Raw genomic sequence first — 12650 nt, 5'->3', positions numbered from 1 at the left:
CTTACAACAAGGACAACTTTAATGAGGAATATAATCTAAGGACTACTTATGAGTTCACAGATGAGGAGTTATGAGTTCACAGATGAGGAGTTGCAAACTTTATTACAAAAATACAGTGGAATTTTTCAGGAACCAAAAGGTCTACCACCTTTTAAAAGTCACAATCATGCTATACCACTGCTATTAGCTAATCAACCTATCAATGTGAGACCTTATAGGCATCCCCTTTTCAGAAGGCTAAAATAGAAAAATTGGTCTTTGAAATGTTGGATTCTGCTATCATACAACCAAATACTAGTTACTATTCATCCCCAGTTCTGTTAGTAAAAAAGAAAGATGGTATTTAGAGATTTATGTGGATTATAGGAGGTTAAATAACCATACTGTGAAGGATAAGTTTCCTATTGCCATTATTGATGATATGTTTGATGAATTACATGATGCTAGGGTGTTCTCTAAGCTAGATTTGAGAGCAAACTATCATCAAATTACGATGGAAGCTCAAGATGTTTCCAAGACTGCTTTTAGAGCACACCATGGCATTTTGAATTTAGGGTGATGCTCTTTGGTCTCACCAATGCCCCTATCACTTGAATCAAATTTTCAGCCCTATTTGAGAAAGCTTGTGTTGGTGTTCTTTGATGATATATTAATTTACAGCCCTAATTATGAGTCTCATATGAAGCATCTAGAGGTTGTGTTCTAGGTTCTGCAACAGTAACAAATGTATGCTAAACTTTCAAAGTGTTCTTTTATGCAGATAAAAGTAAATTATTTGAAGCATATAATCTCGAGTAAGGGTGTATCTACTGACCTTAAGAAGGTGCAAATGATGAAATTTTGGCCCAATCCTTCCTTTGTGCAAGAATTGAGGAGTTTCTTAAGCGTTACTAGTTACTACAAAAAATTCATAAGGAATTATGACGTGATTAGCAAGCCACTAACTAATCAATCAAAGAAAGATGCATTCCAGTGGGAACCAGCAGCTCAACAAGCATTTGAAGTGCTGAAACAAAGAACGACAAAGGCACCAATTCTTACACTACTAGATTTTTCTAAAACTTTTGTGGTTGAGACAAATGCAAGTAACATGGAAATGGGGGCTATGTTACAACAACAAAAACATCCAATTGCTTTTATTTCCAAAGCTTTTGGTCCAATAGGGCAAGAGTTGTCAGTATATGAGAAGGAATTATTAGCCATCACTTTTGTTGTTTCAAAGTGGAGGCATTATCTAGAACAAGGCTATTTTTCATTAAAATTGATCATGAAAGCATTAAATTCCTTTTGGAACAAAGACTACATACGAATTTGCAGCATAAGGACATATCTAAATTGTTGAGGCTGCATTATAAAATTTTGTATAGGAACCGGTAGACAACAAGGTGCTAGAAGCTTTGTCTAGGAGGCCAAAAAGAGAGGACTTAGCAACATATGGTCTTCAGAATTCTTATTCTTCAGTTTCTCCTACTTGGATGGCGAACTTGATTGCTAGTTATGACAAAGATGTTAAAGCTAAAGAGCTAATTTATGAACTCTCTTTAGATGAGCTGGTTGTTCCTAAGTCCACATTAAAGGAGGGAATGTATGTAGGAGCTGCTACTACATCGAGGCAGAAACTTTTGGAAATTTATCATGCTTAGGTGGTCATTCTGGAATCAATGCAACTTAGAGTAGACTCAAAAGGCATTTTTTCTGGCTGGGGATACTGTCTGATGTCTTACAGTTTATCAAGTCTTGTAACACTTGTGCTAGGTATAAGGGAGAACACTGCTCTTCCCCTGGCTTATTGCAGCCTCTGCCCATTCCACATCAAGCTTGGCAGCACATCTCAATGGATTTCATTGCGTATCTCCCTAAGTCTGGTGGTAAATATACAATTCTAGTTGTGGTTTGCAAGTTCACTAAGTATGCCCATTTCATTGGGTTCTCATCCTTTTTCTGCTTCTGTGGTTGCTAAAGTATTTTTGGATACAGTGTTTAGATTGCATGGAGCTCCTCAGTCCATTGTCTGTTTTGGAAAGATCTATTTAAATATTTGGGTTTCAGCTGGCTTATTCTTCAGCCTATCACCCTTAATCAGATGGTCAGACTAAAAGGGTCAATCAGTGTATAGAAAATTATCTCAAATGCATGTCTCATCTCCAACCTAAGGCTTGGTTTAATTGGTTGGCTTTAGCTAAATAGTGGTACAACACTTCTGTCCATAGTGCAATTAAAATGTCCCCTTTTGAAGCATTATATTGATATTCTCCTCCTTCCTTGCCTATGCTGCCTGTTCAGAATCCAGTGGTAGGAGATGTGGAGGCTCTACTTCAACAGAGATAATACTGGAATAACTTGCTCAAAGAGAATTTGCAAGTGGTCCAAAATAGAATGAAACAACAAGCTGACAAGAAAAGAAGTGAAAAGAGTATTAGGGGTGGATGATTGGCTGTATCTCAAACTTCAGCCTTATAGACAGACTTCCTTAGCTTTGAGACAGAATTTGAAGCTGTAGCATACAGATTCACCCAGATTTTCATGTTTCTCTAGTCAAGAAGAAATTAGAGGATGGTATTAGCCCTATTCTGGACCGTCCTATTATTCAAGATGAAGAAGTAATAGTTGCATTTGAGAAAGTATTAGCTACGAGATGGATCACTAGAAATGGCAATAAGGTGCTACAAGGGTTGATTAAATGGGTGAACTTGTCTACTGAAGATTCTACATGGGAAGATAAGTCATTTATTGAAACTCAATTTTCATTCTTTTCGCATTCTTGGGGACAAGAATGTGCTGATGAAAGGGGTATTATTATGTATAGGAGGAAAAAATATAAGAATAGAGAGAATTAGAATTAGAATTAGAATTAGGAAGAGAGAGAGAGAAACAATTAGTTTGTTACTGCCAGCTATTGCAGTTATTCTGTTGTGACAGCTATTACTACTAGCTGGCTGAGTGTATATAGTGTGAGCTGAGTAGTATTGTAAGACATGGAAGATTTTGTTATGAAATAATACTCTCTCGCTCATTCTCTCTCTTTTTCTGATCTAGATCTATTCTTCCTATTCTTCTTATTCTTCTAAACATCATTTCTCTATTCATCTATTTCTCATCGTTAGGATTTACCTAACATAATTTCATTGTTTTTAACTTGAAAAATTACATTTTAAAAGAAATTAAAATCATGCATGATTTCATAAAAATTCATTTGAATTCTCTTCTAGTAAAATGAATTGTTCCAAAAGGCATGAAGAAGAAAAAGGCAGTCCAGGCCTAAAACTACTATAATCAAGCTAACTTGGAGATGATAGTGATGATAAGGGAATGATCCAAAATGATAATAAAAGCACTTCAAAAGGCATATACAACTAAGCAACTCAAAAAGAAGGTATCTTAGCCATCATTGCATCAAGATAGGCACGAGTGAGGTAGACATAGAGTTCTTGAATAGAAAGGCAACAAGCTACTAGAACTTCAAAAGATGCATATCAACTTCAACAAATCTTTTGAATTGTTTTAAGTCTAACAAGCAATATGCTCAAGAACACAAGGTTAGAAACATTATTGATACTCATATAATTAAGAGACCGCAAATATTATGCAAAGTAGATAGAAGGAAGAGATTCAAAACAATGGGTGTCAATGCAAATAGGTATTCCCTCAATGGCATGCATTGAATAAGTAAAGATGACATGGTATTTCAAAGTTCTAGTCATAAACAGAGATGGTATAAAGGAAAAATATTCATAGGCATTGTTGAAACTAAATAAAGTAAATGACTATCCCTCTGTACAAAACAATATTAAAATGAACATGGAAAATGGCAAAAGAATTCTTCTAAACCTAAATTAAATTAAACCTGGTTTGCATTATCTACAGTCATCTGATTAGTATGTGCAAACTGCAAATTTAAGGAAGAGCCTTGGAGCTCTTTCACACTTACAGCTCTGAAAGTGATTTCCCCTGAACAATACCATTTCATACTAAGGTTTAATCTGAGCTTACCATACAGAAATATTTGCATTGGACATAAATCTATAGGAGAGGACAGACATTCTAAAATATGCTATCTATATAGAAAAATGGCTAATAGGAAATTTGGAAAGAAAAATCATTCAGGAAGTACTTATTAACAGGAAAATTTCAAATCCTGGATCAGGTTCAGCTGCGGCACATATAAGGTCTGTCACTGTCTAATAGATGGATATGAGATTCAGTAAACAAAAGTTACATATAGAAAATTCATATAAATTGCCAACAGGACAAATGTCTGGTAGAGAAATATTAGCAGGTAACCGAAACGCTAACTTTGTAGAAAATATACAGAACTCTGAAGAATGAATATTGGCAAAGTTTGGCACAACGCAGGTATAATCAATGAGAATCTGAAATGATATAGGAATAAACAATTCCATATATGAGTCTATGACCAATGCAAATTTCACCGGAAGAAGTTTGGGGAACTCATTCCGCATCTTCAAAAGTGTATATGAAGCAATCCCCAAACAAATTCTACTTTGCAAATCCAACCCCAATTTGACATTCTACACCCTTCAGTCCACAAGTTTCTCAACCATTTTATTGCCTATTGGAAAATAATGCACCTCCTTGAGAAAATATCCCCTAAACTTAATTGTCCGGGTGCTTTGCAATCAAAAAGCTATCAAGACAAGCTCATTTTATTTTCTAAAGCCCCCCTTAGGTTATACCTCTCCCTCCCTGTCTCCCTCTCCTTTACTTTCTAGTGGTTTTACTAGCACAAGGTAATTCATTTCCTTTTGATGTTCCCCATTCTGTTCTGAACATTGCTTCTTTAGCATTTTACTTTGTGTTCTATATCATCTGACCCAAAGCTAGAATGAAAATATAGAATAAACTCACTATCCCCTAAACTACTCACAAAAAAAAAAAAAAATTCTACCCATTGTCTTCTTGATGCATCTTTCACTTGCAGTGAGAGAGATGTAGAAAACCATCTAAACAGAAAACATTCAGAGCTGCTATGTTCTCCAAAAATTATTCAACAAAAAAAGATGTCATCAGATAATGAAAACTAAACAGAAGCAAGTTTAATATGTACATTTCAATATTTGGTGTGTTAGCTCTAGCTCTTTGCTTGCCAATGCTTCAGGACATGCAGCAGGGGAAAAATAGCACCACATAAATTTTATAGAACTGCATTCCCATTAAGGCGATTGTTGTGCAACAGTACAGCATAAAATACAGCGTAATTTCCCAATCTAAGTAAGGATGCAAAATTCATATTCTTAAAACAGCTATATTCTAAAATAAACTTCTCAGCGTGATTTTCTTGGAGCATACCACCTCATCTTCAAAGCCTAAATTCATCTTCCAGCTGTTAGAGTTTCACAAGTAATAGTGCTAGTTGCTCATCAGATACCCGGACATTGACACATGTTCCCAATGCTGCAGCAAGTCTTGCAGCTAATTGATGCTTACACTAGAAAGTGGAGAAAAAAAATGAATTAATCACTACTACATTAGAGAAAAGTAGTGTACACAAAATACAAATGATGAACCACCAAGAAGACAAACTTACGCAAAGTTGCTCTCCTCTGTTTACAATGTCATAAAAGAACGAGTAACAGGCACAATATTGTTCAGGAAAACAGAAGTATTCCTCCTTTCTCTGTGATTCCGCCACCACCTGACGATGCCATATAAACAAGAAAACCACTTCCTCAATGTGTTTATTAAAAATCCAGTCTTAAACTCTTTACAGCCATCTTTTGAATAATTATAACAATAAGTTTGACAACATTTATGCCCTTATCCAACTAGAGTTTCTCCTACCAAATTAATGGAAAATTTTGGCAGATCCTAATCCTCAAACCTGTAATCATTTGGCTAAAAAGCAATTAGAATTTCTAGAGCATTCCCCTTTGATATGGCTATATATCATCTAAATTTTCTGAGCATTCTTCTTTAACATTTTAGCAACACCGAAGCAAGTTAGTAATAACTGGACCAAGGCAAGAAATAATCCTTCAGGTATGAAATTATAGAAGATCCTCTTTAAGAACAAACAATTCCATCAAATTGAGTATGATTGAATGAACCTAAAAAAGAAAAAGATTCGATAATTTTCTGCTCTCCAAATCTTTGTTAGTCAAACTCCCCTTCTAAGCTGAACATTCACAGCTCATTACCACCTCCTTTCTCTAAAAAATTAAAACCCATTTTAGTTCACGATGCATTTTCAAACCCAATTTAGGCCTTAAATTCATACTGTAAAATACCCATACAAGTAATACATGTGAATACAATATAATATAGGGCAAAGGGTTGGAGAGAACCTGAAAGATGGAACGACCACTGGGTTCACCAGAAATCCTCTTGACACCTCTTTGATCCACTATCCTAGTCGCTCTCTCAAAGTTTTTACCAAACAAGAAATGCAAGCTAAAAATTAACAAAAAGAGATTAAAAATTTTGGAAAATAACAAATACCCACTTACATCATCTAAACAAATTGTAGAACAAACACCTCTTTGATCCACTATCCTAGTCGCACTCTCAAAGTTTTTACCAAACAAGAAATGCAAGCTAAAAATTAAAAAAAAGAGATTAAAAATTTTGGAAAATAACAAATACCCACTTACACAATCTAAACAAATTGTAGAACAAAAGTAAGCATGCTTACTAACATTGAGAGCTGATCCTCAGTCACTGCCACCAGCCACCAATAAAACAAAATCAAACCTAATTTTTTTAGTGGGTGGGTTTCAAAATATTCTCTAACCTCAAATAAATAAAGGAATAAAAGAAAAATTTTATGAAACAAAGGACCTGTAAGAGTTGACTCAATGGTTTTCCACAGAGATTCCGCAACCAAAGAACTTGCGCTCATTCTTTGTTTTCCACTCCGAATCTGCAGAAGTTTTTTAGGAAGTAGATGATTTTGCTTCAAAGAAGAGAAAATTGAATCTATGGTTACTTAAAAGCTTCTCACTTTCGCGTCAGTCTATTGAAAATCAAGTGCCGCGTGAAGCTGTGTTACAACTGTTTATGAGTAATGATTTATGACTTGAGCAATCTCAACGGGTACATTTCACTCTTTAAAATTTTAAATTTTAATCTTTGGATTTGTTTTCTTTTTTTTCTTTTCTTTTCTGTCAATTAAGAATTTCTTTAAGAAATCTTTTGGCAGATAAGCGTTCCCAGTCCCAACGACCATGCCTTCAATAATTTCAACCCCCGTCGTGAATAATGAAAATTTCTAAGTTCCTTTAAGAAGTGTGGGTATAACATCAATTTTAATCAGATTGCATTCGACAAAATATACATATTGTAACTATACCTTCAATTTTTAAAAAGGAAATGAAAAGTTTTTTAAAAAATATAATACATAGCTTTTTCTTAAAAAAAATCTGCGAGCACTTGTTTAGTGAAAAAGCATGCAATAATCTCTGTCCATCCGCACAAAATCACTCGTATCAGATAGCCCCTTAGTTAAAGGCTGAATGAAAAGTTATAATATGTTAAATTTATAATTACAAATTCACCTATTATATTTAACTAGCTAAATTAAATAATGAAAAGTTATAATATGTTAAATTTATAATTATAAAATCGATTATAAAGTTAAATACATGTATAAATGAATCGAATCGAATCGAGTTAAATTTTAAAAATTTTAAATTTGGTTCGTTAAAATTTTTTCGACCTCGAATCGAATTAAAGTTTTACTTATTTCGAATTCGAATCGAGTATTAAAAAGTCCAAACTTGTATTGTTTAGTAAATAAATTTAGATAAATCGAATTTTTATCAAATTTAGTCTCGAATAGTTCAAAGATAATTTAATTTATTTACATATATAATAAATTTTAGTTTAAAATTAATAAATTTAAAATTAAAATAATTTTAGTTAAATAAATATATTCATAAATTTACTAGTAAACTTATAAAAATAGTTTTTAAATTTTAAACATTCAAATATATGCAAGTTTAAGAGTGTAATTAAACTGTATAGAGTTAAATATTAAAAAATTTAGATTTAACTCATGAATGTATATATAAAATTTGAATTTATTTCTCGTATCATAATAATCTCAGTTTACTTAATAAAATTATTCACAAATCGATAAGACTATTCACGAGTCTGCTCATAAACTCAAAAACGAGTCGAGCTCATAAGTTTTAACGAATCGAATACTATAAATCTCAAATTTGACTCGTTTACTAAACAAACATAAAAATTAAATTCGAATTTGACTCATTTAGAAATCGAGTCGAGTTCAATCGAGTTTTTATCAAATTAAATCTCACGTTCAATCGAATTTTGTTCAATCGAATTTTTATCAAATTAAATCTCGAGTAGCTCACAAATATACACAATTAAAAAGCCCATATCATTCTCTCTCTCCCCATCTTTTCAACTTTCTTAGTTTTGTTTGTTTCTTCTATGAAAAATTAATGAGTTGCTTTTGTTTCATGTTTATAATGAATTGAACCGGTAATACAGATTTTACAAGGCTTTTCATCAAATCCATTGCATTTCATTGGTGCCTAATTTCATTTACCTACACAAAACAATGCGAATACCTTAAAAATAAACGTCATATGCAGACAGAGATCAATCACAGAGAAGGAGATCTAATTTCTGAAAAAGGAGTACAAAATTGATGGCAATCTATAAAATCAATAAATCATCAGCAGAATGAAGAAAAACATGGTTAGATCTTCACATGGAAAAGTTTATGGCAGTTTTTATTTTCTTTTTCTTTTAATCCCAATTTCCATAGGCATCCACCTATCCATCAACTTATCTACACAAGGAAGAAACCTGTCTTACGTCCAGCGTCAATCTGCAACCCATAAGTATAACCTAAACATCCAGAAGTCAGTATCACCCTCCCAAAGGGTTTCCTCAAGAAATTGAATGAAGAAAATCCTTTTCTACTTGGTCTGCATTTAGAGAGAAAATATCGACAGGAGCAGTGGTGCAGCCAATGGCATTCTGCTTCGATCTATCATTTGAGGGGCCTTTGTGATCAAGATAAATTACTATCACAGTGATATCATCGTGAAAGTGACGCCTTATGCCCCTGTCAATTTTCTTTATATCATCATACCTCATTTCTCTTTTCTTCGCAGCTTCCTGAAGAGCAGCTCTCACCAATCTCTTAGCTATTCCCTGGCAGGTGCAAAGCAGCCAAATCATAGTTAGATAAACTACTCAAAACCTCCCAAGTTATCAAAATACTATGCAGTTGAAAATTTTAAGTAAAGCTTTCTACTTCATTTTTCACTACAAATGAAACACTGTTTTGTTCAAGAGATCAGATAACACCAGAACTACACTTTTTTTTTTCAATGGTATGCTCACAGTAAAAGATAGATGAGACAGAAAATCAAATGAATTATTGCATTCCCATGTAATCGATCAAGCTTCTAATTTCAAAATAAGGGATAATTTTTTTAAAAAATCCAAAATTTTTCCACTTTTAATAATTGTACCTTAACTACTACAAGAAAACGTAATTTAAAATAAATATTTTAAGGTATTTATTTACCCTAAACTATGGCATTTACTTGTACCCCACCATTTCTTTTTATTAAATGACAGATGAAAGCCAAAGAGGAACTCACAGCTCTAGGGTATTTGAAAACAATCTCCACAGCTGCTTGATCACTCAGCTGTTCCCAAAGACCATCTGAAGCAAAGATCAGGAACAAATCCTGTGGTCTGATCTTTCTAATGAGTATTGAGGGTTCTGCTGTCATAACCGGCCGCTTTAAAGGAATAGGGTTTCCAAATTGCTGAAACAACGGATCTCTGTTAAATTCAGGTTTCTTCAGATAAACATCACCAATAGATCTAGATACCTGAAATAGAAAAAATAAGAAAAAGGTTTAGAATCACACTTCTCTAATAGTCCTTAACCATGCTGGCCAGAGGATATCAAAGGGAAAATTAAATATCTGCCAACAGCAAAAGCACACATTTTAACTCAGTTAAGTTAAAATCCAAGCACCCAGTTGAGTTAAAAGGGGAAAATTTGAGGAGGAGGGAAATATGGTGAATCATCATCTCAATGCTCAAGTAGCAGTTAGTAATAGTGTTCATCTCAGGCACAGAAGATATAATGCTTTATTGAGAGAGCATAGGATTCCAGGAAGCACATGGATTATGGCCCTTGCAACAATTAAATATTCTAATCATAGTGTTTTTTCAACTTATAGAGGTGTATCGATAAAGCAAAGGACATCGATAAAAACAACAATGGTCAACATGATCCAATTATCACCATATTTACATTTCAAGACACAGAGATGTTGAAGAAGCAAAAAAGAAAAAAAAAGAAAAAAAAAAAGAACCATGCATCGCTGCAGAGGCAAGATAAAGACAAAAACTTCAATGACTCCTAAACCATTTAAACAATATATACGTTATTGATTAAACTTAATAAGCCAAATGTGTAATTATCTAGCAAAAAGCAGAGGGGGGTGGGATTCAAATCAAGTCAAGCTACCTGAATTATGCCCTTAATTCTCCAAACCCCACGTGTATAAACCACAATATGCGAATCATCAGGATGAAGTGCCTCAACTTCCTTCCTAACCTCCTCCACAGCAACATTGTGATCTGTTGATAACCGTTCTGCTACCACTGGTTTTTTTTTATCTTCATAAGTTCTTCGTCCAAGGACTGCTCTCGAGTCCCCTAAATTTGCAACATATAAGACATCATTTGTGATTGCTCCAACTAGACAACATGATCCAACTGACGCAATTTGCGGTTTCACTGGCAATGATCGTTTCACTAAATGACAAAATTCCTCCTCCGTGGCATTAAACGCTCTCTTTATGACATCAGCTGATAATCCCCCTTGCTCTATAGCAAATTCTGCGAATAAAACATAAAATTGAGTGGGAGAAAGACAAACACACAAATAGATAGGTTTGAGGCTTTGATGAGCGAGTCCAACCCTAATGTTTGGCAGCAAAAACTGAGTCTCACATTTACTGTAATTTTTTTTTTCAAGATTGGGTGTATTTTTATTATTATTTTTTTTAATCATTCCTCCTAAATTCTCAAATACCAAATATTGAAGTTTAAGGCATTCAAAAGTCCATTATTTTCCCACCAATCAAACACAACAGCTCATTCAGTTGGAAACAACAGAATCACACAAAGAAAGCTAACAAAAATCATAATTGATTAATAAGATACGACAAATGGATGCATATAGTATTGACAAATGATGAAGCAAAATGAATGATCGCAAATACATCCAAAAGAGTTCACGAATATCACTTTGATCACGCGCAAACGACACAACAAACCAAACAATACGCAATTAACCTCAGTATCAAACAACTATAGAGATTCTACCTCTGTCCTGTTATGCTCTGTTTAGGGCAAATTGCACAGAAACAGAGCCCGAACAAAAAAGAAAGAGAAGAAAAAGAGAAAGATTGAGTAATTACTATGCATGAAAGGGAAGAGATGCTTGTTAACGAATCTAGAAGCCTCAGGACCACCATGGCCATCATAAACCCCAACATAAGTCGCGGAAGGAGACGTAAACACTTGGCTCTGATCCTCCAAATTAGAGTTAGCTTGAACCACCGCAATCGAATAGTCACCGGAAGCGTGCGATTTCAAATCCGTATGCCACATCAAGGCATCACCACCACCACCACCACCAACACCAGGTCGCCTCCCGAAGCAGCGTTCAAGAGGCCGGCAGCAGAACCGCAACATCATCGCCTAATCTCCTCGTCGGAGTCGTAGTTGGAGAAATTAAGAAACGAATGATGAGATTGAGAAAGGGAAATTGGGAATGGATTTTGAAAGAGAGAGAGAGAGGAGCGTGAACAGAGTAAGAGAAAGAAAAGAGGAAAAGGAAAGTGCGTGGCAAAAGAAAGATGCCGCGTGATGAGGAAGACGACTCTCTATATATGTTTGCTTTATTACAGTGTACTCTACGCGTTTAAAGTAAAATTCCGTTTCCTTTTTCTTTTTCTTTAATTTTAATTTTCATTTATTTCAATTTCTTTTAGTTTGACCATTCACGCGATCACCGGTCAGTCGGGTTCTAAATTTTTAGAATTTTGTTAATATCATTACATAAAATTTTAAAATAAATTTTAATATAATATAATATTATTTTTTAATAATAAAATATTATTTTTATAATTTAAAAAATTAATTATTTAATATTTTAATTATTATAAAAATTTTAAAATATATAAATATAATAAATAATTTTTAAAATTAAAAATAAATTTTATTATATAAAAAATATTTTTATTATTAAAAAATAATATTATATAAGATGAAAACTTATTTAACTATTAAAAACAATACAGACATTTAATTAATTTTAAATTTTAAATTAAATTTATTTATCGTAAAAGTATAAAAAATTAACTAAATTTATATTCGTTTAAATTCTATTAATAATAATATATTTTTTTACTTTGTAAATTTTATTTATTATTTTAAAATTATTATTTATTTTATTTTTTATATTATAATAATATATAAATAGATTGTTATAATTCTATTTAATTTTATTTTATTTTTAAAATAATTTTTTATTAATTATTATTTTTAAAATAAATATTTAAAATATTTTTTAATATTTAATAAAATTTAATATATTAAAAATAATACAATTAAAAATTATTTTT

General features: G+C 32.9%; 2 protein-coding genes across 7 annotated transcripts; both read right to left on the bottom strand.

Annotated features, from left to right (window-relative positions):
- Positions 1 to 5008: 5008 nt before the first annotated feature.
- On the bottom strand, positions 5009 to 7317 carry LOC110619418 (zinc finger SWIM domain-containing protein 7). 6 transcript variants are annotated; one of them, XM_043958423.1, is made up of 6 exons: positions 7010 to 7317; positions 6796 to 6933; positions 6654 to 6708; positions 6303 to 6552; positions 5546 to 5653; positions 5009 to 5446 (listed from the first exon to the last, which is right to left on the bottom strand). In XM_043958423.1, exons 2-6 carry the CDS (start codon positions 6854 to 6856, stop codon positions 5345 to 5347), a joined length of 576 nt encoding a protein of 191 aa, XP_043814358.1. In that variant the 5' UTR covers positions 6857 to 6933; positions 7010 to 7317; the 3' UTR covers positions 5009 to 5344. The 6 variants fall into 6 exon arrangements, with proteins under 6 accessions (XP_043814358.1, XP_043814357.1, XP_043814359.1 ...); XM_043958422.1 differs by having other exon boundaries at positions 6796 to 7316; XM_043958424.1 differs by having other exon boundaries at positions 6654 to 6675; positions 6796 to 7278.
- A 1270-nt stretch (positions 7318 to 8587) lies between these two features.
- On the bottom strand, positions 8588 to 11894 carry LOC110619417 (probable protein phosphatase 2C 63). The gene is made up of 4 exons (XM_021762848.2): positions 11442 to 11894; positions 10484 to 10857; positions 9600 to 9836; positions 8588 to 9144 (listed from the first exon to the last, which is right to left on the bottom strand). The coding sequence occupies exons 1-4, from the start codon at positions 11719 to 11721 to the stop codon at positions 8878 to 8880; spliced, it is 1158 nt and encodes a 385-aa protein (XP_021618540.1). The 5' UTR covers positions 11722 to 11894; the 3' UTR covers positions 8588 to 8877.
- Positions 11895 to 12650: the final 756 nt, after the last annotated feature.

Source organism: Manihot esculenta, chromosome 7 (assembly GCF_001659605.2).
Source record: "Manihot esculenta cultivar AM560-2 chromosome 7, M.esculenta_v8, whole genome shotgun sequence".
NCBI classification, from domain to species: domain Eukaryota; kingdom Viridiplantae; phylum Streptophyta; class Magnoliopsida; order Malpighiales; family Euphorbiaceae; genus Manihot; species Manihot esculenta.
This window is presented reverse-complemented; position numbering and strand designations above follow the sequence as displayed.

Coding starts and splice junctions, on each gene's coding strand:
- LOC110619418 (XM_043958423.1), bottom strand. CDS start 6,856: ATGAGCGCAAGTTCTTTGGTTGCGGAATCTCTGTGGAAAACCATTGAG. Junction 6,553..6,653: donor ACTGAGGATCAGCTCTCAAT/GTTAGTAAGCAT, acceptor TTTAATTTTTAG/CTTGCATTTCTTGTTTGGTA. Junction 5,447..5,545: donor ACAGAGGAGAGCAACTTTGC/GTAAGTTTGTCT, acceptor TCCACTTTCTAG/TGTAAGCATCAATTAGCTGC.
- LOC110619417 (XM_021762848.2), bottom strand. CDS start 11,721: ATGATGTTGCGGTTCTGCTGCCGGCCTCTTGAACGCTGCTTCGGGAGG. Junction 9,837..10,483: donor GAATTAAGGGCATAATTCAG/GTAGCTTGACTT, acceptor TTTCTATTTCAG/GTATCTAGATCTATTGGTGA. Junction 9,145..9,599: donor TTTTCAAATACCCTAGAGCT/GTGAGTTCCTCT, acceptor TGCACCTGCCAG/GGAATAGCTAAGAGATTGGT.